This window comes from Dromiciops gliroides, chromosome 2, assembly GCF_019393635.1.
Source record: "Dromiciops gliroides isolate mDroGli1 chromosome 2, mDroGli1.pri, whole genome shotgun sequence".
In the NCBI taxonomy this organism is placed as follows: Eukaryota; Metazoa; Chordata; class Mammalia; order Microbiotheria; family Microbiotheriidae; genus Dromiciops; species Dromiciops gliroides.
In genome coordinates this window covers 194603904-194626855 of record NC_057862.1, presented here as the reverse complement: position 1 = coordinate 194626855, position 22952 = coordinate 194603904, and the positions used below count along the sequence as shown (strand labels likewise).

Below are 22952 nucleotides of genomic sequence, written 5' to 3'. Positions count from 1 at the left end.
ATCATTAATATTCACGATTCATCTTTATCATTGTAATATCTGACTTATCAAATAACAAGTTATATTTTACTAAGACAGGACAGTTGGCTAATAGCACATTTTAGAAAGATTTTTCAACAACAAAAATGGAAAGAAAACAATTTTTTTCTGGATAATGCACAGAAACCAGAAAATTAAACTGGAATATTTCCTCCTCTCTACCCCCCCCAAGCATTTTTGGTATATTGAAGTTTTAGTGTATATGGGGAAAAGAATGGGAATGAGGGGGAATTTGAAGGTTTATATAAAGAGAGTGCTGATCAGCTATTCTTCATCTCCACAGAGGACAGAACTAGAGGAAATGGGCTTAGTTTGCAGCAGGAGAGATTTAGGTTAGACATAAGGAAGAACTTCCTGACGGTAAGGGACATTGAAACATTGGAACAGTCTACTCTGGGAAGTTGTGGGATTTCAATCCCTATAAGCAGCCATGGTTTAGATGCAGGCCTGACTGGGAGGACTCTTGATGTTCCTTCCAGCTTTATCATCCTATCTCCATTCCTCGACTCTCCCACCACCCTTTCTTCTGGCAGCCTTTTCTAGCTTTCAAGAACTCTTATGATCCATGGGGAGGCCCTTGAACTGGCTTTGGAGGCAGCTGGGGAGTGGGAGAGTGGGTAGTAGGAAGCTAAGCATAACATAGGAGAGAACAAAGAAGGCCTTTCTGACAATAACTGGAGTTTATTGGTTCTTCTTACTTGATGCAGAATTTTTGGAAACTCCTCCTTACAATAAGCAGTATACAGAATCCCAGCTCCGAGCAGGAGCTGGCTACATTCTTGAAGACTTCAATGAAGCCCAGGTGAGCATTTCTCCCTGTGTAGCTTCCTAGAATGGTGGTGGTGAGAGAACCTGTTCACTTCCTGGGAGAGAGGGATCAAGGGAAGGACCGTAGTGGTAGCTAAGCCCTGGGGAACTGAGAATTTGCTTTATGGCAGATGCTGGGTAAAAGAATTTTGGGGGTGAGTAGGGAATAAATTTTGGGCTTAGTATAGAGAGAATACTATTGCTGGGAAGAAAAAAGATGGGGGTTTGAATTTGAAAGAAATTTCCATTCCGTATTTCTGATTCTTAGTTTGTAGACTGGTGTTATATGGGAATTTCCATGGGAATTTCTTCTGGGATATTAGGGCATCCCAGGGGTTTGGTGAATTACATAAAATGGGGATAGGAAGCTTTTTGGCAATTGGATGGGCTAAGTCACATTTGTTACTGTTTGGAGGACTTCATCTTAGCTCCCTTCTCAGTTTATTGGGAGTACCTTTTAGGGATCATCTTAGAACAAAATCATTGAGCATCCTGGATGAATTTCTTCTTTCCTAGTGTAATGTGGCCTATCAGTGTCTTCTTATTGCGGATCAGCACTGTCGGACCCGGAAGTACTTCTTGTGCCTTGCCAGTGGGATCCCTTGTGTGTCTCATGTCTGGGTCCATGACAGCTGCCATGCCAACCAGCTCCAGAACTATCGAAATTACTTGCTGCCAGCTGGGTACAGCCTCCAGGAACAGAGGATACTGGAGTGGTGAGCACCCTGGAATTCATTTTTCATTCAGTAGGACAGCTTTATAGCAAATGTGCAAGTGAGAATCTAGGCAGGGCAGTGCTTTATGGAATGATAAATTCTGGGTTGGAAAGGGCTATCAGTCAGTCAGTAAACATATATTACATGCCTACTATGTGCCAGGCATTGTGCTAAGCTCTGGGGATACAGAAGGCATCCCAACCCTCAAGAAGCTCATAATCTACTGGGAGAGACAAGCAGCAAACGGTTATGTACAAATTAGTTGTATATGAGAAAAATAGGAAATAATTAAAGGAAGGCATTAGAATTAAGAGGTATGGGAAAGGCCTTTTGTAGAAAATGATATTTTAGGGGGCAGCTAGGTGGCGCAGTGGATAAAGCACTAGCCCTGGATTCAGGAAGACCTGAGTTAAAATCTGACCTCAGACACTTGACACTTACTAGCTGTGTGACCCTGGGCAAGTCACTTAACCCTCATTGCCTCCCCCCACACACACACACAAAAGAGATATTTAAAAAACAAACAGGAGGTTTTATATTTGATTCTGGAAGCAATACAGAACCACTGGGGTTTATTGAGTAGTGAAGGGGTGACATGGTCAAATCTGTACTTCAGGAAATTACTTTGGTGGCTGGAGGATGGATGGGAATAGGGAGATACTTGAAGTGGGCCTGTACCACAGTATGGCAGTGTCTAAGGAGAGAAGGGGACATATTTGAGAGATGTTGCAAAAGTGAAATCAACCATTAACAGATTGGATATAGGGGGTGAGAGATAGTAAGGATTCCAGGATGACTTAGGTTTTGAGCCTGAGGAACTAGGAGGATGGTGTTACTTTCAACAGAAATGGGAAATGGGGTCGGGGAGAATGTTTCTGAGGGAAGATAAATGAGTGATTTTAGACATGTTTAGTTTAAGATGTCTGCTAGATAACTAGTTTGAAATGTCTGAAAGGCAGTTGGAAATGAGAGATTGAAGGTAAGGAGAGAAGTTGGGGGCAGGATAGGCAGATTTGAAAATCAGCATAGAGAAAATAATTAAATCCATGGGAACTATGAGATCACTAAGGGAAGTAGGATAGAGGGAGAAAAGAACAGGGCTCAGGACAGAAGCCTGTGGGACATCTATCATTACAGTGCATGACCTGGGTGAGGGTCCAGCCAAGGAGATTGAGACAGAGTTGTCTGATAGGTAGAACCAGGAGAGTGTAATGTCTAAAAAACCTAGAGAGAAGAAAATATTGAGGAGAGTGATCAACAGTGCCAAGGGCTCTAGAGAGGTCAAAGAGAATTGAAGATTGAGAAAAGGCCATTGGATTTGGTAATTAAGAAATCATTGGTAACTTTGGAGAGAGCAGTTTCAGTGGAACGCTGAAGTTGGAAGTCAGTTTGCAAAGGATTAAGAAGAGAGGGTGAGGAGAGAAAGGCACCTATCATGGATGACCTTTTCAAGTTTAGTCTTTTTTTTTCATAACAGTATTTTATTATTTTCCAGTTACATGTAGAGATAGTTTTCAACATTTATTTTAGTAAGATTTCTAGTTTCAAGACAGCAGTCAATCTGATATAGGTTATGTATGTACAATCACATTAAATGTATTTCTGCTTGAGTCATGCTGTGTAAGAAGAATCAGAGCAAAAAGGAAAAACCTCAAAAAAGAAAAAAAATAGAAATAATATGGTTCAATATGCATCTAGATTCCATAGTTCTTTTTTTCTGGATGTGGAGAGCATTTTCCATCATGAGTCCTTTGGAACTATCTTGGACCATTGTATTGCTGAGAAGAGTCAAGTCTATCACAGTTGATCAACACACAAAGTTGATACTGTGTACAATGTTCTCCTGGTTCTGTGCATCTCACTCAGCATCAGTTCATATATCAAGTTTAGTCTTTTTTTTTTCTCTTTTTTTTTTTTTAGCGAGGCAATTGGGGTTAAGTGACTTGCCCAGGGTCACACAGCTAGTAAATGTTAAGTGTCTGAGGCCGGATTTGAACCCACGTACTCCTGACTCCAGGGCCGGTGCTCTATCCACTGCGCCACCTAGCTGCCCCTCAAGTTTAGTCTTAAAGGGCAGAAGGGATATGGAATGATTTAAGGGATGGAAGGATCAAATGCAGGTTTTTTCAGAATGGGGGAGAAATAATGACCATGTTTGTAGGCAGTAGGAAAGAAGCCAGGAGACAAAGAAAGATAAAAAATAAGTTATAGAGTAGGAATGACTGAGGAGGCAGTCTTTTGGAGGGGATGGGATGGAATGGGAAGAAGTCCACTTCTTCATTCGGGATAGGAGTGAAGGAGGAGAACAGAGTAACAGAAGGTTATATGAGTAATATGAGATGAAGAAGAGGGAGCTCATGGTGAATGACTTAATTTTTTTCCCCTGTAAAATATAAGGCAAGGTTCTGAGTGGGTGGAGAGAGGGGAAGCTATAGGTTTGAGGAGGGATAAAAAGATTTGGAAAAGCCACTGTGGAGAGCAAGATAGTGAGTTGATAAGGGAGGTGTAGGATTGCCTAGCAACTCTGAGGGCCCAGTTGAGGATATGTAACATAAATTTGCAATGGATCCAGTCACAATAGTAGTGTGATTTTTTTTTCTCTACCTTTGTTTAATTTAGAGCATTTAAAAATGTTTCCAACCTCTGAGAGAATAAGTCCTGGAGTGGAGGGGTTATGTAAGAACATGCTCTTACATGTCCCTGAACCTAAGGACCAGTTAGATCCGAGGTGATCATAGTGGTTAAGGGTTAAGCCTGCCAGGTTTTCCAGGCTAAGGTCTAAAGAGAAGTTTTGAAGAAGTCTTCATTCACAGAAATTGTGAAGGTGCACAAGTATGCTCCTATAGAAATCTTACTCTTTAAGACATTGAAACATATATATATATATATATCAACCTTTAGGAGAGGTTTGAAGCTATACTGTGGGTTTGGTACCTAGCTTGTTCTCCCTTTGAGAGGATTAAGATCTGCATTTGCTCTTTTCCAGCTTTGATTCTGTTCCCTTTTTTGTAGGCATCCCCGTGAAAATCCATTCCACAATCTTAAGGTCCTTTTAGTATCCGACCAGCAGCAAAACTTCCTGGAACTCTGGTCTGAGATCCTCATGACTGGGGGAGCAGCCTCAGTGAAGCAACACCATTCAGTCGCCCAGAACAAAGGTACTTATTGAAAGGATGTTTGGAAGCCCCTGCTTCCCCAGGGAATGTATTGTTCCTACTACCCATATCTGATTAGCTTTTATAACTACTGGGCCTTGGGGTCAAAGTCTCTGTCCTGAGAGGTTGACCTTGCCTATGTTGCTCTGGGAGAAGATACGCAGCTTCAAGAGTTGAGGTGAGGCACCATAAAACAAGTACAGGGCTGTTCTCCTGCTTGATTCCAGTGATGTTTGCTAAACATTTCCTTAGACTCAACCATTCTCTGTGTTCAGAGGACATTCATTATGGTATTCTTTTACTAAAAAGTCCTGGTTCAAATAGAGATTTGGAGGATAGACTAGGTCTCTGGTTTGGGTACAGCAGAATTGGTCGGCTAGAGCACATCTTTCCTTATCACAGAGGGCTATGATGTATTCCTTTTCCTTTGTTTTCTGCTGATTCTTTTAGATGTTGCTTTGGGGGTATTTGATGTTGTGGTGACAGACCCCTCATGCCCTTCTTCGGTGCTGAAGTGTGCAGAAGCATTACAGCTGCCTGTGGTGTCACAAGAGTGGGTTATCCAGTGCCTCATTGCTGGGGTGAGAGTTGGATTCAAGCAGCATCCAAAATATAAACACGATTATGTCGCTAACTAAAGATACTCAGCCCCATCAATTTCATTCCCTGCTGTTGTGAAGACTGTGTTTTAACCAGGTTTTAAATGTGTCTTGTGTGTAACTGGACTTCATGCATGGATCATTGTATATAGTTTTCTTTGCTGGACTTTTATGATAAAATAAATGTTGAATCTCTTTGGTTGTAGTAACTGATTTCTTTATCCTTTTTTTCCTGAGTTTCTCTCGGAAGGAATAGGAGAAAAGAACATTGCCTCTAAGGCAGAGGTTCTTTAACCACTTGGTTTGGGTTTATTTATTTTTTTTAGTATTTTGATAAATGTATTTCAACATAATTAGTTTCCTTTGTAATCCTGTTTTTTTTAATGAATTTTAAAACAATTCTGATGAGGGGGTCCACAGAATTTACCAGACTGCCAAAGGGGGTCCACATCAGAAAAAAGATTAAGAACCCCAATTTATGACTTTTCAGTAGAATCCTCATCACCTTTTGGATCAGGAGCATCTGGTCTTGGAGATATGGGGATGAGAGGCTTTGAAATTTGCTATTTGTGGTTAGGAGACTTAATGCTGATCATTTATGTTTTTTCTAGTTAATTTTGTACTGAGACATTCCAAAGATAAGTGGAGAATATTCTTTGCCTTAAAATATTTCTTTCCAGTGAGCATATGACTGGTAAGTTATATACCAGTGAGCATACAACTGGTGAGTTATATATACTTTCTAAAACATGAAGTTTTAAAACTTAGGAATGCTAAGATTCAACTGCACTGAAGGGCTTGATTTCCTTTGATGTGTGAGTAAACTGTCCTGTGGAGCTAGTGGGGAGCTTAGGACTGGCTCAAAATTTTCTAGGAACAGAGATCAAGTTTTTATCTGCTATACAAAGAAACCAGTACATTAGCAAGGGTTTAATAAATATTTATTTCGATGTTGTTATGAACCTGCTGAAGACCTAGGTTCAAGCCTTGTTTCTGCCATGTGGACTGTTTTTAGGACTATAGACAAGTCATTTGACTTCTTGGTGCCCCAGGTACCTCTAAGACTATGAGCTATAGACTGATTACAAATCGGAACCAATGGAATGAGTCTCCCATACCTGTGAGACACTGCACCACCTGCCAAATTGTTGAATGCTTCTACTTTAGTAGCATTGATATAATTGTATACAGAGTTCATAGGGTCTTTATTTTTGTCCCTCGCACAAAAAACTTCCATACATCTTAATCCTCTATTACTGACCCAGTCACTTACTCATAAAGTTTAAGCTTGAGATAGTTAGAAGTTGTTGTAGATTAAGATCTTCTAGCTTCTTGACAGATGGTGGAAAAGCTCTGAATAAGGAAGAATGGCTATAAATTAAATAGAAAACTTACTTGTTTCCCTTCTTATTTGCTAATGGCACCCAGAAATCTCATGTGTGTAAAACTATTCCCCTTTCCAAATATATGCCATAATCAGATTTGACTTTCTGGTCATATTACAATGATTGTTCGAAATGTTCAAAATTCTAGTATAACTGCTACATGTTCAGTCATGATCATTTGACTATTAACTAAGTCATACTGTACCACCAAACTCCTAGAAGGAGGATTATTAATAAACTCTCCTAGAGGTCCAGAAGAAAGTTTGCTTTTGTTTGGATGTATATGAAGCTAACAGTTTTTACTGGTGTGAATGATGCGCTTAGTACAAAGTTAATAGCTCCCTGACAGAGGAGAGAGAATTTAACTGCAGTCATTGAAGAAAAGATAAAGAATTTCTAAGTTATAAAAGTAGAGGAGTATGTTTTCATGAATCTTTAGCAAGGGACAGGATCACCAGGCTGGATGGATGAAAATTGCAATGTTGCCAACTCACTTCCTGAATTCAGCTTCTGAATGCAACTTCAGTTCAATGACAGGGTTTATACTCCAAAACTGTAAAAGAAAAAGACCCCATCACAATTTTCAGAAGTCTTCTACGAAAGACTATGGATCTGAGACAGTTTCACATGAAAACTCAAGGAATGGCATACTGCTCCTAGCCTGTCTTCTGTTAAAACCACCAAAAGATCTGTTGGAGGAGGCTATTAGAAGAAATTTCTAAGAACAAATAAGCCGTTTTTTTAATCTTTAGAAAAAAATTTGAAGAAAGATAATGGTAGAACTGTGCAAATGATTCCTCTCACAAATCCACACTACAAGTAGGGGAAAAAATTCCTACCAAAGAGACTATTCAATATGAAAAAAACTTTTTTTACATGAGACAGCATGGCACAGTGGAAGAAAGCCCACTGGATTTTAAGTCAGAGGACCTGAATTCAGATCCTGGAACTGTTATTTATGTGACTTAGGGCAATCTGAGACATTGGGTCTCAATTTTCTCACTGTAAAATGAAGAAGTCAAAATAGAACACCTCAGAAGATCCACCAAGTGCAGTTTATGAGTCTATGAACTTAGCTAGCTGAATATAACTTGTTCCTACCTTCCCAGAGTCCCACCAGCTTGGGTGTAATACTTGTTGTAATCCAATCGTAGCAGTAGTTGAGCCAAATCTGAGTTTATCTGATGATTCCGGACACTGGAAAGGATCTTAAAGAGGAGTGAAGATTGACGGCTAAAACCCTACAGAAAGAAGGAGTAACAGTGATTTAAGTGAGCGTCTCACAAAACCTCAGCCTTCTTTTATGTGTAGCCACATTCATCTGGGTAAGATGGGGAATTTCATAGAAGTGCCTTTAAGTTCAGGGAAGTGATTGTGACTGTATACCAGGGCAAAAGAAGAGGTCCCAGATCCAGCACAAAGGGGCCTGTGCAGAGAACAGTAACAAATGGCAAATGACTGCTCTGTTATTCACTACCCAGTTCTGAGTCACAGATCCAGGGGAGCTGAGGAAGGGTCCTGTACCTAGTAAGAATGGTACTGGGCAAGGAGTGGTCACAGGTGCTAGGCTATGCACTGAGCAAGCAGTGAGTTGAGAAGCAACAGTTATGTGGCTCTCACTCTGGGAGTATAGCTTGGGGTGAGGGAGGGAAGGGGTCTCATTTTCAGCAAAGCCCAGTCTGAAGCTGGCAGGAATTCTTGGTCAAAGGGGAACCCTTTGTTCTGTCATCCTGAATCTGCACAGCTTTCCTATGGGCTTATAGTGGCTGATTCCAACAGCACTCCACTGGAACTCCAATGAGAGGCAAGGCTACACTTGTGTCGCTTAACAGGCCAGGAACTTGTAGAGCTCAGACCATTAGGATGACACTCAGATTTCACCTTGGATCAGATCTCTTTGGAAGTTTGGGAAGCTTGCAGGTATCTAGCCTGAATTGTCTCTGAGACCCTAAAATAACATAACAATACCCAAAGAAAACAGCATCAAGACCCAAGAAGACACAAATATAGCTTAGATATCGCATACAGTATGGCCTTTAAAGTCAAGAAGTTGGAAAAGTGAACAAACCAAAAACCAATCAATCCCACTATAATTAGTTATTATTTGTGAAAAGGTCACTCAAGATACAAACTCTGAAGAAAAGAATGACTCCAAAACACCTATAATAAGCAAAGTGTCAGAAAAATGCAGCTTGAGCACAAGTTCAACTAGAATCCCTAAAAAGGAAGACATGAGTTTATTTTTTCAAAGCACAAAGACTTTATCTCCCATTCACCTCACTCCCTATCCCACCCATTAAGAAAGTTTAAAAAAAAACCCAAACCTATTACAAATATGTATAGTAATGTAAAACAAATGTGCACATTAGCCAAGCTGAAGAGCTAAAAAAAAATTCTTATACATAAAGTAAAAGCATTAGAGGAAAAGAATTGGATGGCACACAGAATTAGAGAATTTATAGCTTGGGACACTTACAAACCTTACCATGTAACAGACTTCCTGAAAACTAGAATGGATTAAATATAATGACTCCATGAGACAAGAAGGCAATATCAATCACTCAGTAAGCATTTATTAAGCTTCTATGTGTTTGGCAGTGTGCTAAGCACTAAGGATACAAAGAAAGAAGCTCAAAGTCTATTAGGGGAGACAACACACAAATAACTATGTTCAAACAAACTGGATATGTGATAAATCTGAAATTATCAACAAAAGGAAAGCACTAGGATTAAGGGGGATCAAGAAAGGCTTCCTGTAGAAGGCAGGTTTTTAGCTGGATCTTGAAGCCAGGAGATGGAGATGAAGAGAGAGAGAATTCCAAGCAAAGGGGACAGGGAAAATGCCTGCAGTTGGGAGGTGGAGTGTCTTGGGGGAGGAAGATCAAGGAGGCCAATGTCACTGGATCAAGAGTATGTGGTGGTGACTAAGGTGTGAGAAGACTGTAAAGGTAGGAGGGAGCTAGGTTATAAAAGGCTTTAATGTCAAACAGGATTTTATATTTGATACTGGGGTGACAAGGAGCTATTGACATTTATTGAGTAGGGCAGTGACATGGTCAGATCTGCACTTTTAAGAAAATTAATTTGAGAGATGAGTGGAATATGGACTGTAGTGGGAAGAGACTAGAGGACAGGAATGCAGTGATAAGGATGGGCACCAGAGCATCAGTGTCAAGAGGAAAGAGGCATTATATATCATATTTTGAGGTAAAATCAATGAGACTTAGCAACAGACTGGATATGGGGAGTTAAAGAGAGTGAAGACTTGAGACCTAGGTATGTTGTAATCCTCAACAATATCAGAAGAGGTCAGGTTTTAGGGGAAAGTTAATGAATTCAGTTTTGGACATGCTGAGTTTAAGATGTCTATGGGAGGAAGCCAAGATATGGCAGAGTGGCATGAAGCAGTACAACGCTCTCCCCACTAAAAAAACAAAATTACTTCAGACAAATATAGAAAACACACCAGACTGAATCTTTTTTTTTTTAACCACATTTTTTAACTTTTTTTTTTTTTTGGTGGGGCAATGAGGGTTAAGTGACTCAGGGTCACACAGGTAGTGTCAAGTATCTGAGGCCAGATTTGAACTCAGGTCCTCCTGAATCCAGGGCCAGTGCTTTATCCACTGCACCACCTAGCTGCCCTCCAGACTGAATCTTGATAGGTAAATCCAGGAAAAGTCATAGTGTCTCATTTGTCTATCCCAGGTCATCCTAGGGAGATAGATGGAGAGGTCTATGAACACCAGGGATGAAGTTGGGCCCAGACCACCTCAGGCATGAAGGACTCAAGCTCCCAGGGTGAGGCTGTGCACCAGGGCAAGAGGAAGTCCCAGACCTATATTAGGACATTGCATGCAGGATGCAGGAACAGGTGTCAACAGGCAGTTTTGGCACCAGCTATCCAGTTCTGAGTCACAGATCCTTGGCAGACTGAGAAGACAACCTGTACCCAGGGGGTGGTATTCCTTACCAGAGAGGTCCACAGTGGTTTAAGGCAAGAGGAAGCAAGTTCAGAAATAAGTGGTAATGACATGGTTCAGATCCCCCAGGTAGGGTGCCAGCTTCTAGCCCAGTCTGACACCTGCAGAAGAATAACCCTGGTGGGAATCCCAGACCATGAGGAGACAACTCCATCACTCTGAATTAGCAGCATTCCAGCTGACTGATAGCAGTCTATTTCTGTTTAGCCACAAACCCAGGGCAGGACCTTGTAGAGCTCAAACCAAGAGGCAGTGATCAGACTTTGCCCAGGATCAGACCACTTTGGGGGCACTGAAAGCTTGCTCATCCCTGGCTCCTGGAATAACACACAACACTCAGTACTCCAAGAAAGTAGCAACAGCACCAGCCTGGACTTTCTAGAAGTGTGCAGGGCCCAGTTATAATATCAAGTCTGAAGTTAGGAAGTAGGCTGGAAGAATGAACAAAGAATCCCACTATAAAACTATAAGAAAAGAATGACTGCAAAAGATCAAAAAGCAAAGCCTAGGAGAAAAGTATAGCTTGGGCACAAATTCACCTGTAATTCTTGGAAGAGATTCAAAACATTTTTATAAATTGAGAGCACTTGAGGAGAAAAATGGAAAAGAAACGAGAGCTATGGATGAACCAATTGAAAAGGGAATTAACAGCTTGGCACAAGAGGGACAAATCTCTGCCTAAGCAGCAAACTCCTTGAAAATTAGAATGGACCTAAAAGAAGCCAATATTAAAAAATATTAAAGTCAAAAGACTGAAAAAATAGAAGCAAATGCAAGGAATCTCATAGCAAAAACAACATAACTGGGAAATGGATCAAAGATAAGAAAGAATCATTGACCTGCCACCATCTGAAACCCATGAGCCTAGTTAGCTTATCTCAAGAAATTTTAAAAAACAGAACTAGAGGGGCGGCTAGGTGGCGCAGTGGATAGAGCACTGGCCCTGGAGTCAGGAGTACCTGGGTTCAAATCCGGCCTCAGACACTTAACACTTACTAGCTGTGTGACCCTGGGCAAGTCACTTAACCCCAATTGCCTCACTAAAAAAAAAACAAAAAAAAACACACAGAACTAGAGGGCAAAGTAGGAATAGAAAGAATTGACTGATCGACAGAAAGAAACCCCAAAATAAAAACTCCCAGGAACACCATAGCCAAAATCCAGAGCTTCTGGGTCAAAGAAAAAATACTCCAAGTTGCAAAAAAGAATCTAAATACCAAGGAGCCACAGTCAGAATCATACATGACTTAGCAGCCACCAGTTAAAGGAGTGGAGAACTTCAAATGCAATATTTCAGAAAGCCAAAGACATAGGGTTACAGTCAAAAATAACTTATCAGCAAAACAGTATAATACACAGGGGTAAAAATGGATTTTTAATGAAACAGAGGACTTCCAACCATTCTTGATGAAAATACCAGAGTTTGGTAGAAACTTTGAAGTTCAAACATAGGGATTAACAGAAAAATAAAAAGGTAAACACAAACAATGATAAGGGACTAAACAAGTGCAATTGCTTACATGCAAATATGGGGAAATGATATATATGCACCCTCTGAACCCTATCATTATTAGGAGTCATAGGAAGTCTAATTAGACAAAGCCTGGGAGTGGTTCTGTTGATGTCTTGGTGATCTTAAAAGAAGAATGGAAGGAGAGGGAAAGTATAATGTACTGGATGAGAGAGGGAAGGGAAAGTTCAGGGAAAATTAATGACTTCTGGAGCAAAGCTCCAAACTGCTTTCTAGAATGGCTAGACCAATTTTTAGCTCTATATAAACAGTGCATTAATGTAACTATTTCCCCATATTCTTTCCAGAATTTGCTATTTTCCCTTTTTTGACAGCTTTGCCAAACTGATGAATATAAAGGGGAACCTCAGAGTTGTTTTAATATGCATTTCTCTTAATTATTACCGACTTAGGCATTTTTTTAATATGGTTTTTGATAGCTTGGATTTCTTTCTCTGAAAACTGCCCTGTTTATAGTCTTTGACCATTTGACAACTGGGGGATTTATTCTTATTAATCTGAAATCATTCCCTTTATTTTTTTAGAAATAATGTCTTTCTTGGAGAAAATTGCTACAAATATTTTTCCATTTCTGCTTTTAATTTTGGCTGCATTAGTTTTGTTTGTGCAAAAAAACAAAAAATTTTATCTAATCAAAATTGTCCTATAATCCTCTCTATTCTTTGTTTGGGCATGAATTCTTCCCCTCTTGCTTTTTTTTTTTTTTTAATGAGGCAATTGGGGTTAAGTGACTTGCCCAGGGTCACACAGCTAGTAAGTGTGTGTTAAGTGTCTGAGGCCGGATTTGAACTCAGGTACTCCTGACTCCAGGGCCGGTGCTCTATCCACTGCGCCACCTAGCTGCCCCCCCTCTTGCTTTTAAAAACTGTTTATGATGTTACCCCTTATATCTAAGACATGTACTCATTTGGCCAGTATCTTAGTATATGGTATGAGATGCTGAAACTAGAAACTGGTTTCTTTTAGACTACATTCCAGTTTTCCCAAGTTTTTGTCAAATAGCAAGTTCTGACCCTATTTTAAGCTGGGATCTTTGGGTTTATCAAATATTAGGCTACTGTGCTCATTTGCTTCTGTATATTTTATACCTACTGTACATTTTGTTCTACTGATCAACCTTTTCCTTAATTAGTACCAAATCATTTTGATGATTACAGTTTTGTAGTATAGGTAGTATAGTCTGAGATCTGGTACCGCTTCCTCCCCCTCCTTTTTTTTTTAACCGTTTCCCTTGGGGTTCTTAGCCTTTTATTCTTCCAGATAAATTTTATTATTATTTTTTAACTCTATAAAGAAATCCTTTGAAAGTTTGATTGAAATGGCACTGAATAAGTAAATTCATTTAGGCAGTAGTGTCATTTTTATTATATGGGCTTAGCCTACCCATGAGCAATGAATATTCTCCAATTATTCAGATTTGTCTTAATGTAAAGAGTGTTTTGTGGTTGTATTCACATAATTCTTGTGAGCATCTCAGCAGGTAGATTCTCAAGGATTTTACTTGAGTAAATTTAGTTATATGTAGTTATTTTAAATGATTTTTTCTTTCTATCTCTTCCTGCTGGGCTTTGTTGGTAATATGCAGAAATGCTAATGATTTCTGTGGGTTTATTTTATATCCTGTAAATTTGTTGAAGTTGTTAATTGTTTGAATTAATTCTTCAGTTATATAGAGCTTTCTATATAAACCATTATGTCATATGCAAAAAGTGATAACTGTGTTTCTTCTCTGTCTACGTTTATTCTCTCAGTATTTTTTTCTTATCGCTTTAGCTAGCATTTCTAACATTATATCAAATTGTAATGGTGATAATGGACACCCTTGCTTTGCCCTTAATCTTATTCAAAGATGTCTAAGTTTATCATTACATATAATGCTGACTCTTGGTTATAGATAAATACTACTTATCAAATTAAGGAAGATGCATTTATTCCTGTGCTGTTTCCCAGTTTTGTTTTGTTTTTTAACAGGAATGGGTGTTGTATCTTGTCAAAAACCTTTTCTGTATCTTTTGATATAATCATATTATTTTTGTCATTATTAACATGGCCAATTATGTTTATAGTTTTACTAATAACAAACAAATCCTGCATTCTTGCTATAAATCCAACCTGCTCATACTGTATGATCTTTGTGATATGTTGCTAAAGTCTACCTGCAAAAATTTTATTAGACATATCAGTTTATAGTTTTCTCCATTTTTACTGTTCTTTTTTTTTTTAAACTTCAGCCAGTGAGGAAATCTGTTTTGCTTGACTATACATATCTGTAACAAGAGCTTTCTTTTAATTTTGTTTTCATTGGTAAGGGAAGGTGGGAGGAAGAGAAGGCAGATTTGCTTAATTGAAAAAAGTAAAATTTAATTTAAAAAAATTCCACAGAAGAGGTTGGAAAACTCTCTCTCTCTGGCTAGCAAGACTATTCCTAACCGACCCCATTTTGGCAGAGCTGTCTACTTTGAAAGACTTACCTTCACTAGGATACTCAGTTGGGCAGCCCCACGCTCATCTAGAGGTCCCAGATTCTGACTGACCAGTGAGCAGAAACTGTGACAGAGATCTAGGATTTCATTAAGGCAATGGAACACCTATATTTTTTAAAACATCAACAACAGTAGAGGAAGGAAAATGGACATGTTATGAGGAATGATAGAGGACTTGGGGCCTTCTATTCCCAAGAACAAACCTACAACTCTGACCTTTCTCCTTTAGCTACAGGCTTACATCTCTGATTGTTGAATATACATTTCAATTTGGATGTCCTTTGGTACCTCAAATTCAGAATGTTTGAAACAGAACTCAGAACTCATTACCTTTATTTCCTCAAAACCACCTTGCCCTTTAGGATTCCCAATTTCTATTCACTATGTCCTGAACATGACATGGATATGTCTTCTTTTTTTTGGCGGGACAGTGAGGGTTAAGTGACTTGCTCAGGGTCACATCAGCCAGTGTCAAGTGTCTGAGGCCGGATTTGAATTCAGGTCCTCCTGAATCCAGGGCCAGTGCTTTATCCACTGTGCCACCTAACTGCCCCCAGATATGTATTTACTTTTCTATAGCCCCCATATGGCATGTGCAAAATAGACTTTTTCTTTCCTTGTTTTTCCACTTCTCTAAGTCTTCAATGTGTAGCTTAAGTCCCACTTCTTCCATGAAACCTTCCTTGACTGCCCTAGCTCACAACGATCTCTGTCCATACCAACCACTCTGGCATTTATTGGCCATGACACTCATATGGCATCATAGTAACAATACAAGGTAATATATGCTATCTTGTACGTAATCTTTTAGACAATTAGACTGTAATCTCCTTGAGAGGCAAAACTATGTCATTTCTCTTTGGATCCTGAGTGTCTAGTATAGAGCCATAGTAGAACAGGTGCTTAAGGAAGGTTTATTGATGAAGTTCTACTCCCATCATTCTTTCTCCAAAGTAGAACTGAAATCAAACTATCCAAAGCAGGTAACTGATCTATCCTAAAAGTTCTCAAGCTTTTGTAGTTCACAGACATCTTTAGCTTTCACTCATTCTTTTTATTATTACCATACACACTCACTAAAGTTCCTCTTGCTACAATAAAGCAGTTTTTGTTTGTCTTAAGCTATTGTCTACTCCTTATATTAATTTCAGAAACTTGAATACACATCATCTGTGCTTTCTATCTTCTATTTATGTTTTTTAAATATTGTCAAGCACCAACAAAAATGGGGAATAAAGATTTGCTTAATGGAAGTCTGTTGTCTTGTCAACTCAATCAGCATCTGAAGAAGGGGAAGATTCAGTGCTATAAAAATTTCAGAAAAAACAAACTAGCTCTACTTACAGGTTTCAGCAAGATGAATGACTGAGCCAACAAGTTGCTTAGGAAGTGGTCATGAGCCAACTGGATGCTCTCAAAATCCCTAGTGGAGTTAATCTGATGGAGGAGCTGGGAGAATTGAGACTCCAGCACATCTACCTGAAGGAGAAATAGAAGTAATTAAAGCATTTTGTATGACATGATCACTCTAGGATAGAAAGAAGTAGTGCAGCATGTGAAAGATAAAAAGAAAACCCCCCCTGTACCTAGCTTTCAAGAAAGCTCTTATTATTTGGCATGACTCTGGTAGGGAAAGTGGAAAACCTGCTTCGGCCCAGCCTCCCCTAGTTGAATAGATGTCTTATGTTCATATTGATTGACTTGGTTACATCTTATTAACTTATGAACTTGTGGAGCACTTCAAAAACAGTCAAACCCAAACTTCAATGATTCCAAAGATCTGAGATTTCATCCTAGGGATGCTTCCTCCAGTGAATTCTATTGCCACCATTCGACACCTTAGCAGACAGTCTTTGTGAGTTGCTGTGACTAAACCAGTTCATCAGCTGGACATCAACCATCTGATGCTAAGCCTCCCCTCACTTACTTAGGCTGGTTCTTAGGCAACAGATAGTTTGTTATGTGGCCTGACCTCAAAGTGTCATAGTTTGGTAGGATCTGCCGGCGCATGCACTTTACTGACATAACTTTCAAACCCCCTCAGGATCAGCTTCCTGTCCGACAGAACAGAGTAGCATGTTAGTGTGATGCCAATGACATATCCACAAGAACTTGTTCAGTGCCGTGTAAGACCCTTATACCTCATCAGCACCATTCCAGTGTAAAGTAACCCTAAAAACCACACCCAGTGACACCAGCCCACTTCTTCTCTCAGAAGCACTGCACACAGGGCAGGAATAAGATATCACTTCAAGACCTTTTTCCCACCATGTCTTCATCCCCATCTACCACTCAACTTTCAGCACAGACCTGGAGATAATATTGAAGATTATCCACCAAGAAGGCCATGTGGTTCCGTAGACGCCATTTAATGGCATCGCTCTGGTTAGACTTGAGGTGCTTGCGCTGCATTTGGAGAGCCCAGCAGTGCTGTAGTTCTGCCTGTACTCGTCGTACACTGAGCAAGTACTTGAAGACGACATTGTACCTAGGTCCAAAACAACCACCATGATGCTAGAATCTTCCATTCCCAGCCACCTCCCTTCTTCCCCTGAACAAATTTCAGATTCCTACCCTTTCCCCCATTTTCCTTCCCATTTCCAAAATGGAAGGATGTGAGGATAGTCAGAGAGGAGCTCTCTGGTGGCAGTGAGGGCATTGTTCCTCCTTCCTAAGGCTCAACTCAATGCATGGGTCTGTTCCAGGATTTTCCACTTTTCCACTCAGGGGAGGCCCAGAATTTCAAACTGCCTCTGCCCCTTCTACTTTTACAAGTTGTGCCAAACAACCTCTGCTTTACAAAGTTCACTGAGCTATACACAGGTCACGAGAAGCAACAGGTGACCCAAAAAACTGGTCAGCTTTTGGGAAATGTTAAGCCCCTCAAAGGAAGACATGTTTTCTCACCATTTCTTAGGGCTCAGGATTGTGCTATGTACATGATGACTTCTTAATGGTTAGCTGTCTTCTTTTAAAAGTAATGAGTTGCCAGTCCCTGCAAGTATTCTAACAGAGACTAAATTATTCTTTCAGAGAAAGAACTCCTGTCCTGGGAGTGAGGCTAGACTACATAACTTGTAAGGTCTCTTCTAACCCTAGAGTCTGTGACTAAACTTTTCATGCCTCACTAGGTCATGATAGCCACTGATGTGGGAGCAATGCCAGAGGACACGTATTGAGGGCAGGGTACAACTTGGAAGAAGATTTGATTCCTAGGGGAACCAGAATGATGTGACCTCTCATTTGGCATAATTTTTTTATAGAAAAACGAGAAACCGAATTTCCTCAAATTCTAATGGATTATCATAGGCTCACAAATTTGGAGCTGGAAAGGACCTTAAAATAATCCATGTTTAAACTCTCCTTCTTCAAAGGGGTTAAGGATACATCTAGCATCAAGCTGATTATGCTGGTCACTGCCACTACTCTCCCCCAGACAAGCCTCCAGCCTCCCCGAAATCAATTTCAAAAACAGAGGCAACACGGCATATTAGGAGACCTAGGAGTTTGGAAGTCATTTAGTCCAACCCCCTCCTTCAGCGGATGAGAAAACTGAAGCCCAGGGAGTTTAAGTGACTTGCCCATTCTCACAGAGGTAGCCAGTGCCAGAGCCAGGACTCAAACTCAGATTCAGTGATTCCAAGTTGAGCACGATTTCTACTAAACCACATTCCTACCCAAGAACTTTAGTCCAAAAAAACCATCTTTTACCAGGCATTCTCTAAATGTTAAATGTAATGGGGGCGGTGGGGGGGAATGAATGGCTGGATTCTTGAAGGTGTGTCTCCTGGGCCTGCAGACTACTAACAACTGGTCAGAGTGCCTCTGTCTTTCCTGCCTAGCTCCTCTCTTTCCTAGAGCACTTAGCATAGCGTTGACTAACAAACAGCTCACAGCAGCCTTGTAAACCTACTTCTCCAAGACAGCAGGGGTGAAGAGAATGTGGAGAGGCCACTGCACTTTGTAGGAAAGACCCAGGGCTGCCCAGCCTGATGCAGGGGCTTCCCGGGGAGAGGTGTCCCGAGAAGGTGCTTCTCGTGCTTGAGTGACATCTAAGGTAAAAAAAAGAAAAAAAAAATGAAGAAACTTCAGCCCAATGAAGATAGATAACTTGTTTTGCTAAAAGAAGAATGCACATATATAACATGAAAGAAAAGACAAGAAGAGGTCTAAGGCACAAGGAGGAAGACACAATAGGCAGAGGGCAAGGAAACAAAGTGTATGCAGATTTCTTGGGAGATCTTAGTGATTATTCTATGGTCTTTAAACCTTTAAAAGAAACTGGAAAGAATTGGACAAGAATTGACCCATCTAGCAGAAAGGCAGCATGGTATAATGAAAAAATCCTTGGCTGAACAATGAAATGGTCTGCATTCTAATCCTGGCTCTGCCACTCACAAGTCCAGGCAAGTCACGTAACCACCTTGTATCCCTGTTGCTTAATCTTGAAAATGAGGAGGTTGAATAGAAGATCTCATAGGAGCCTCTGTGTGCTAAAGGTAGATAACACTTAAGATAAAAACCCAAGAAAACCACGTAGGTGAATTTAGAGAAGGAAGCAGAGCCAGGAAAAAAAAGAAGAAGAAAAAACAGGAACACTGACATGGAATGGAGAGCGAAAGGGAATGGATACCTTTATGTTCCTTTCCATGGTACTCAATTGTCAGATGGAGCAGAGGGAGAAGGTTATCATCGTCTAACAGTACCTTGTGGGCAGACTGCTGGAAGGCTACGTTAACATCTGGCAGAGAGAGAGAGAGAACAGGGAGCAAATAATAGCACTTGGCTATATAACTAAGCCTGGGGGAAGAGGACTCCCACACAGCCCTGCCTCACTATAATACTGTCAGGAACAAACACTATTTGACGTTGGGGTCCAACCACACCTTTTCATACAGATGTTGGTTATGTGGCTTCTCATCCCATGAGACAGCAGCAGCCTGATGGCAGTTATCCAGTTACTGTGGAATGGCTCCTTCAGGAAGTGACAGAGGTCAAAGAGGCTGCCCCTTGACCCCTCAATGAAGAAGCTGAGAATTGGGCTCTTCTCTCATGAAAAGGCACTTCTGTGACTCAGCCATCCACTCTTCTGTTGATTAAACTCAACAGTGTGGTGGGAATAGCACCCCAGGAACATGTAATTTCAGGAAGCCAAGGATGCTTACCATGCTCAGTTACTGCAGTGGGTGGTGTCTTTAACATGTGCTGGGCTGTGTCAATGAAGGCCTGGAACAGTTCTCCTCGTCCCAGCAGGTAAAAGTCTTTAATGATCTTTGAAAAAGAATATCAGTATACAAGTCAACAATCAGGCAAGCCTAGGAATTCCTTACTACTATGGGGGATTCAATTCAATTCAATTCAAGCATTCATGAAGCTCCTGCTATGTATAAGTCACTGTCCAAAGAGATGGGAACACATAGAAGAGCATTAAATCATCCCTACTGTCAAGCAGCTTCTATTCTACTTGGGAGATACAATATATACCTAAATAAGTAAAACTGAAGATAAATTAGAGTCAGAAGGCACTAAAGACTGGGCAGATAAGTGAAGGCTTCCCTGAGGAAGTGGACCCCAAGCTAAACCTTGAAGGAAGAAGACAGGGCCTCTAGAAAAGCAGAGATGAGAAAGGAATACATTCCAGACATGGGGGGATGGCTTGTGTGAGAAGAAAGAGGCTGAAGACAAAGGGTTCGGGAACAGCCAGTAATCATGGTGGGTGGAACAGAGCTCATGAAAGGGAGTAGTATGAAATACTGCTGGCAAACTAGGTTCCCAGATTGTAGAAAGGCCTTTAAACTAAAGACAACTTAGAGCTGTCTCCTTAATTTAGACCCAATTAACACACGGATCTGAGGAGGCAGTGTGGTAAAGTGGGTAAAGAGCCAACCTCAGAGGCAAGAAGACCTGGGTCCAAGTCCCTTCTATGATACATCCTGGTTATGTGACCATGGGCAAGTCCCTCAACCTCTCAGTGACTCCAGGTAAATTCTCTTTAAGACAAGATGAAGAAACGGTACTGACTTGCACTGACAGAATTAGTACTGGGAATTCCCCATACCAATGAACACCAGGCCATTTCCCTCCCATTCCCAACACACGGATATGAGATTCTGCCATTCTAAACAGGCATCCTGGGGACTGAAACTTTAGTGACATTGTTAAGACTGGAGGATTACAGCGTGTTTGGTATCATTTACTCAATGGCAACACAAAGGATCAAATTATATGAAAACTTGTGTCCATATAGTATGCTCTATTTGTACAATCATGTTTATAGTTACAGAAGCAAATCCTAAAAAGAATTGTTCCTTCAGACTGACACCCCACAGTGGGCTGCTCATTTTGGGGAAGTGTATACAAGGTCATCCTATCAATCCAGTGATAGGTTTCCTTCTCAAAGTCAGGAGAGTTTGGGGGAAATGGTCATTTCCCATCAGACATTTTTTTTTTTTTTTTTGCAGGGCCATGGGGGTTAAGTGACTTGCCCAGAGTCACACAGCTAGTAAGTGTCAAGAGTCTGAGGCCGGATTTGAACTCAGGTACTCCTGAATCCAGGACCGGTGCTTTATCCACTGCGCCACCTAGCTGCCCCCTAGACATTTTAACAGTAAAGGAAAATAAATGAAGCTATTACCTTTAGTTGGCCCAGTAAATCAGACTCTTCTACCATGAGCTTCCATAGATGCTAAGGAAACAAGAACATAAGTGAAATCCTATTTCAAGAACACCATTACAAAGGAAGATCCTTTATTTAAAAGCTACCCCTACGTGCCATTGGATGATTCACAAAAAGATCTTACTCTTATGATCATTACAATAAATTTTCTACAAAAAAACTTCTGAAAAAAATGATACTAGACCCTGTATATGTATGCCAGCAGCAGAAAAGGTAAGTTGAGCAGTGACTTGCCCCTTTATTCTTCTGTTCTTTAGTGGTAGACCAAATTTGGTAAAAAGCAGTCTACTCTTTTGAAAGTTACTGTGGAGCAGAAACACACATACAAAATGGTGAACAGTTCAGATGAAACAAAGATCTTGCCAATTGTGTCTCTGTCACCATACAGGCAACAAGAAATAGACATTGCATGTCTCTCAAGAGATTGAGCTCAATAAGAGGGAAGGATGCTTAATATTGGAGTGTCCCTAAAACCCAAAGATAGAGAAGAGGGTCAGCCTGAGAAATCATTCCTTCATCCAGGTCTCTAATCCTAGCTATAAGAAATGGCTGCCATGCTCCATTCTCTATCTTTCCAGACCAACCCACCCCCTCAAAAACATCTACTGGATCAGACACTTAAAAGGCAAACCTCAGCAACAGTGCTACGTATCCGGTCCACCACCAGCTCAAAATCCACAAGGCTGAAAAGAGGCTGCTGCTTGAGGCGATGCAGCTCTGCAGCAAAGGTGTCTTCTTGATTCTTTAAAATAGATCCTGTGTATCATGGATAGTAGGAGGAGAGACCCTTGGAGCTAAGCTACTAACAATGATCTGGTTCTTTCATTTGCTGTTGCAGAGAATCTAACTACCCAGGGTTTAGTAAACACGGGGCATTGACTTTTTCTCCTATCCACTGGTACCACTTCATTTCCTTTGGAGATTTCTGATAAGAAGCATCATGGTGCCCTCACAACATTTATCTCAGAAAAGGCCTTGGCTCATGAGGCACTGGGCAATATTAAGAGCTGCTCTTGACCAGCTCTTAGGGACGAGATATTAGGGCAGGACTTCCTACCTTTTCTGGTCAGATTCACATTCTGATTCTCAAACATCTGTACAGATTCTCCTACAAAGAGAATTTTTTCAGCGACCCTCACTGGGATATAGGAAGGAAGGATCTCCACCCGAAGGGAAAACTGCTTCAGGGAGGGGGCCAGCATGTTCTCTTCTTCAATCAGGCGCTAGGCAAGGAAATATGGCATGAGAAAGGAAACAAGCAAATAGGCACTAATTCTGTATTTATCTCTATCCATTATATTCCATAGTTAATATATTTGGAGAAAAGGGACTTTAAACCTAGGCATGTACAACCTCACACTTGCCACAAATCACCAGGTGTATATTGTGTTTGCAAGGAAGTAGTCTAGCCTAGTGGGAAGAAAAGCAGACAGGACAGTTATAACACTTGGGTTGTTCTAATCTTAGCATTGCCATTAACTAGTTATGGGACTCTGGCTAAGTCATTCAACTGCTCTCAGCCTTAGTTTCTTCATATGTAAATGAGAAGGTTGGCTCAGACCTGTAAAGTCCTAAAAA

The 22952-nt window shown here is 40.6% G+C and overlaps 2 protein-coding genes across 4 annotated transcripts in view; one reads left to right on the top strand and one right to left on the bottom strand.

Moving 5' to 3' along the window:
- The window catches only part of TP53BP1 (tumor protein p53 binding protein 1), a 111786-nt gene extending 105686 nt beyond the window's left edge, over positions 1–6100 (top strand). For both annotated transcript variants that reach the window (XM_043989199.1, XM_043989198.1), the window contains 4 exons: positions 747–841; positions 1363–1562; positions 4575–4720; positions 5168–6100. In XM_043989199.1, coding sequence (XP_043845134.1) covers positions 747–841; positions 1363–1562; positions 4575–4720; positions 5168–5355 — 629 coding nt within the window. In that variant the 3' untranslated portion in view covers positions 5356–6100. The remainder of the gene's footprint in view (positions 1–746; positions 842–1362; positions 1563–4574; positions 4721–5167) is intronic.
- Positions 6101–6240: 140 nt separating this feature from the next.
- TUBGCP4 (tubulin gamma complex associated protein 4) overlaps positions 6241–22952 on the bottom strand; it is a 31769-nt gene continuing 15057 nt past the window's right edge. The window contains exons 8-18 of one of the 2 annotated variants that reach the window (XM_043989203.1): positions 22432–22597; positions 22006–22130; positions 21333–21383; positions 19864–19969; positions 19332–19439; positions 18612–18750; positions 17009–17186; positions 16043–16177; positions 14687–14803; positions 7803–7942; positions 6241–7254 (exon numbers count right to left, since the gene is read on the bottom strand). In XM_043989203.1, the coding sequence (XP_043845138.1) occupies positions 7242–7254; positions 7803–7942; positions 14687–14803; positions 16043–16177; positions 17009–17186; positions 18612–18750; positions 19332–19439; positions 19864–19969; positions 21333–21383; positions 22006–22130; positions 22432–22597 (1278 nt within the window). In that variant the 3' untranslated portion in view covers positions 6241–7241. The remainder of the gene's footprint in view (positions 7255–7802; positions 7943–14686; positions 14804–16042; positions 16178–17008; positions 17187–18611; positions 18751–19331; positions 19440–19863; positions 19970–21332; positions 21384–22005; positions 22131–22431; positions 22598–22952) is intronic. The other variant, XM_043989204.1, reaches the window with a different exon arrangement.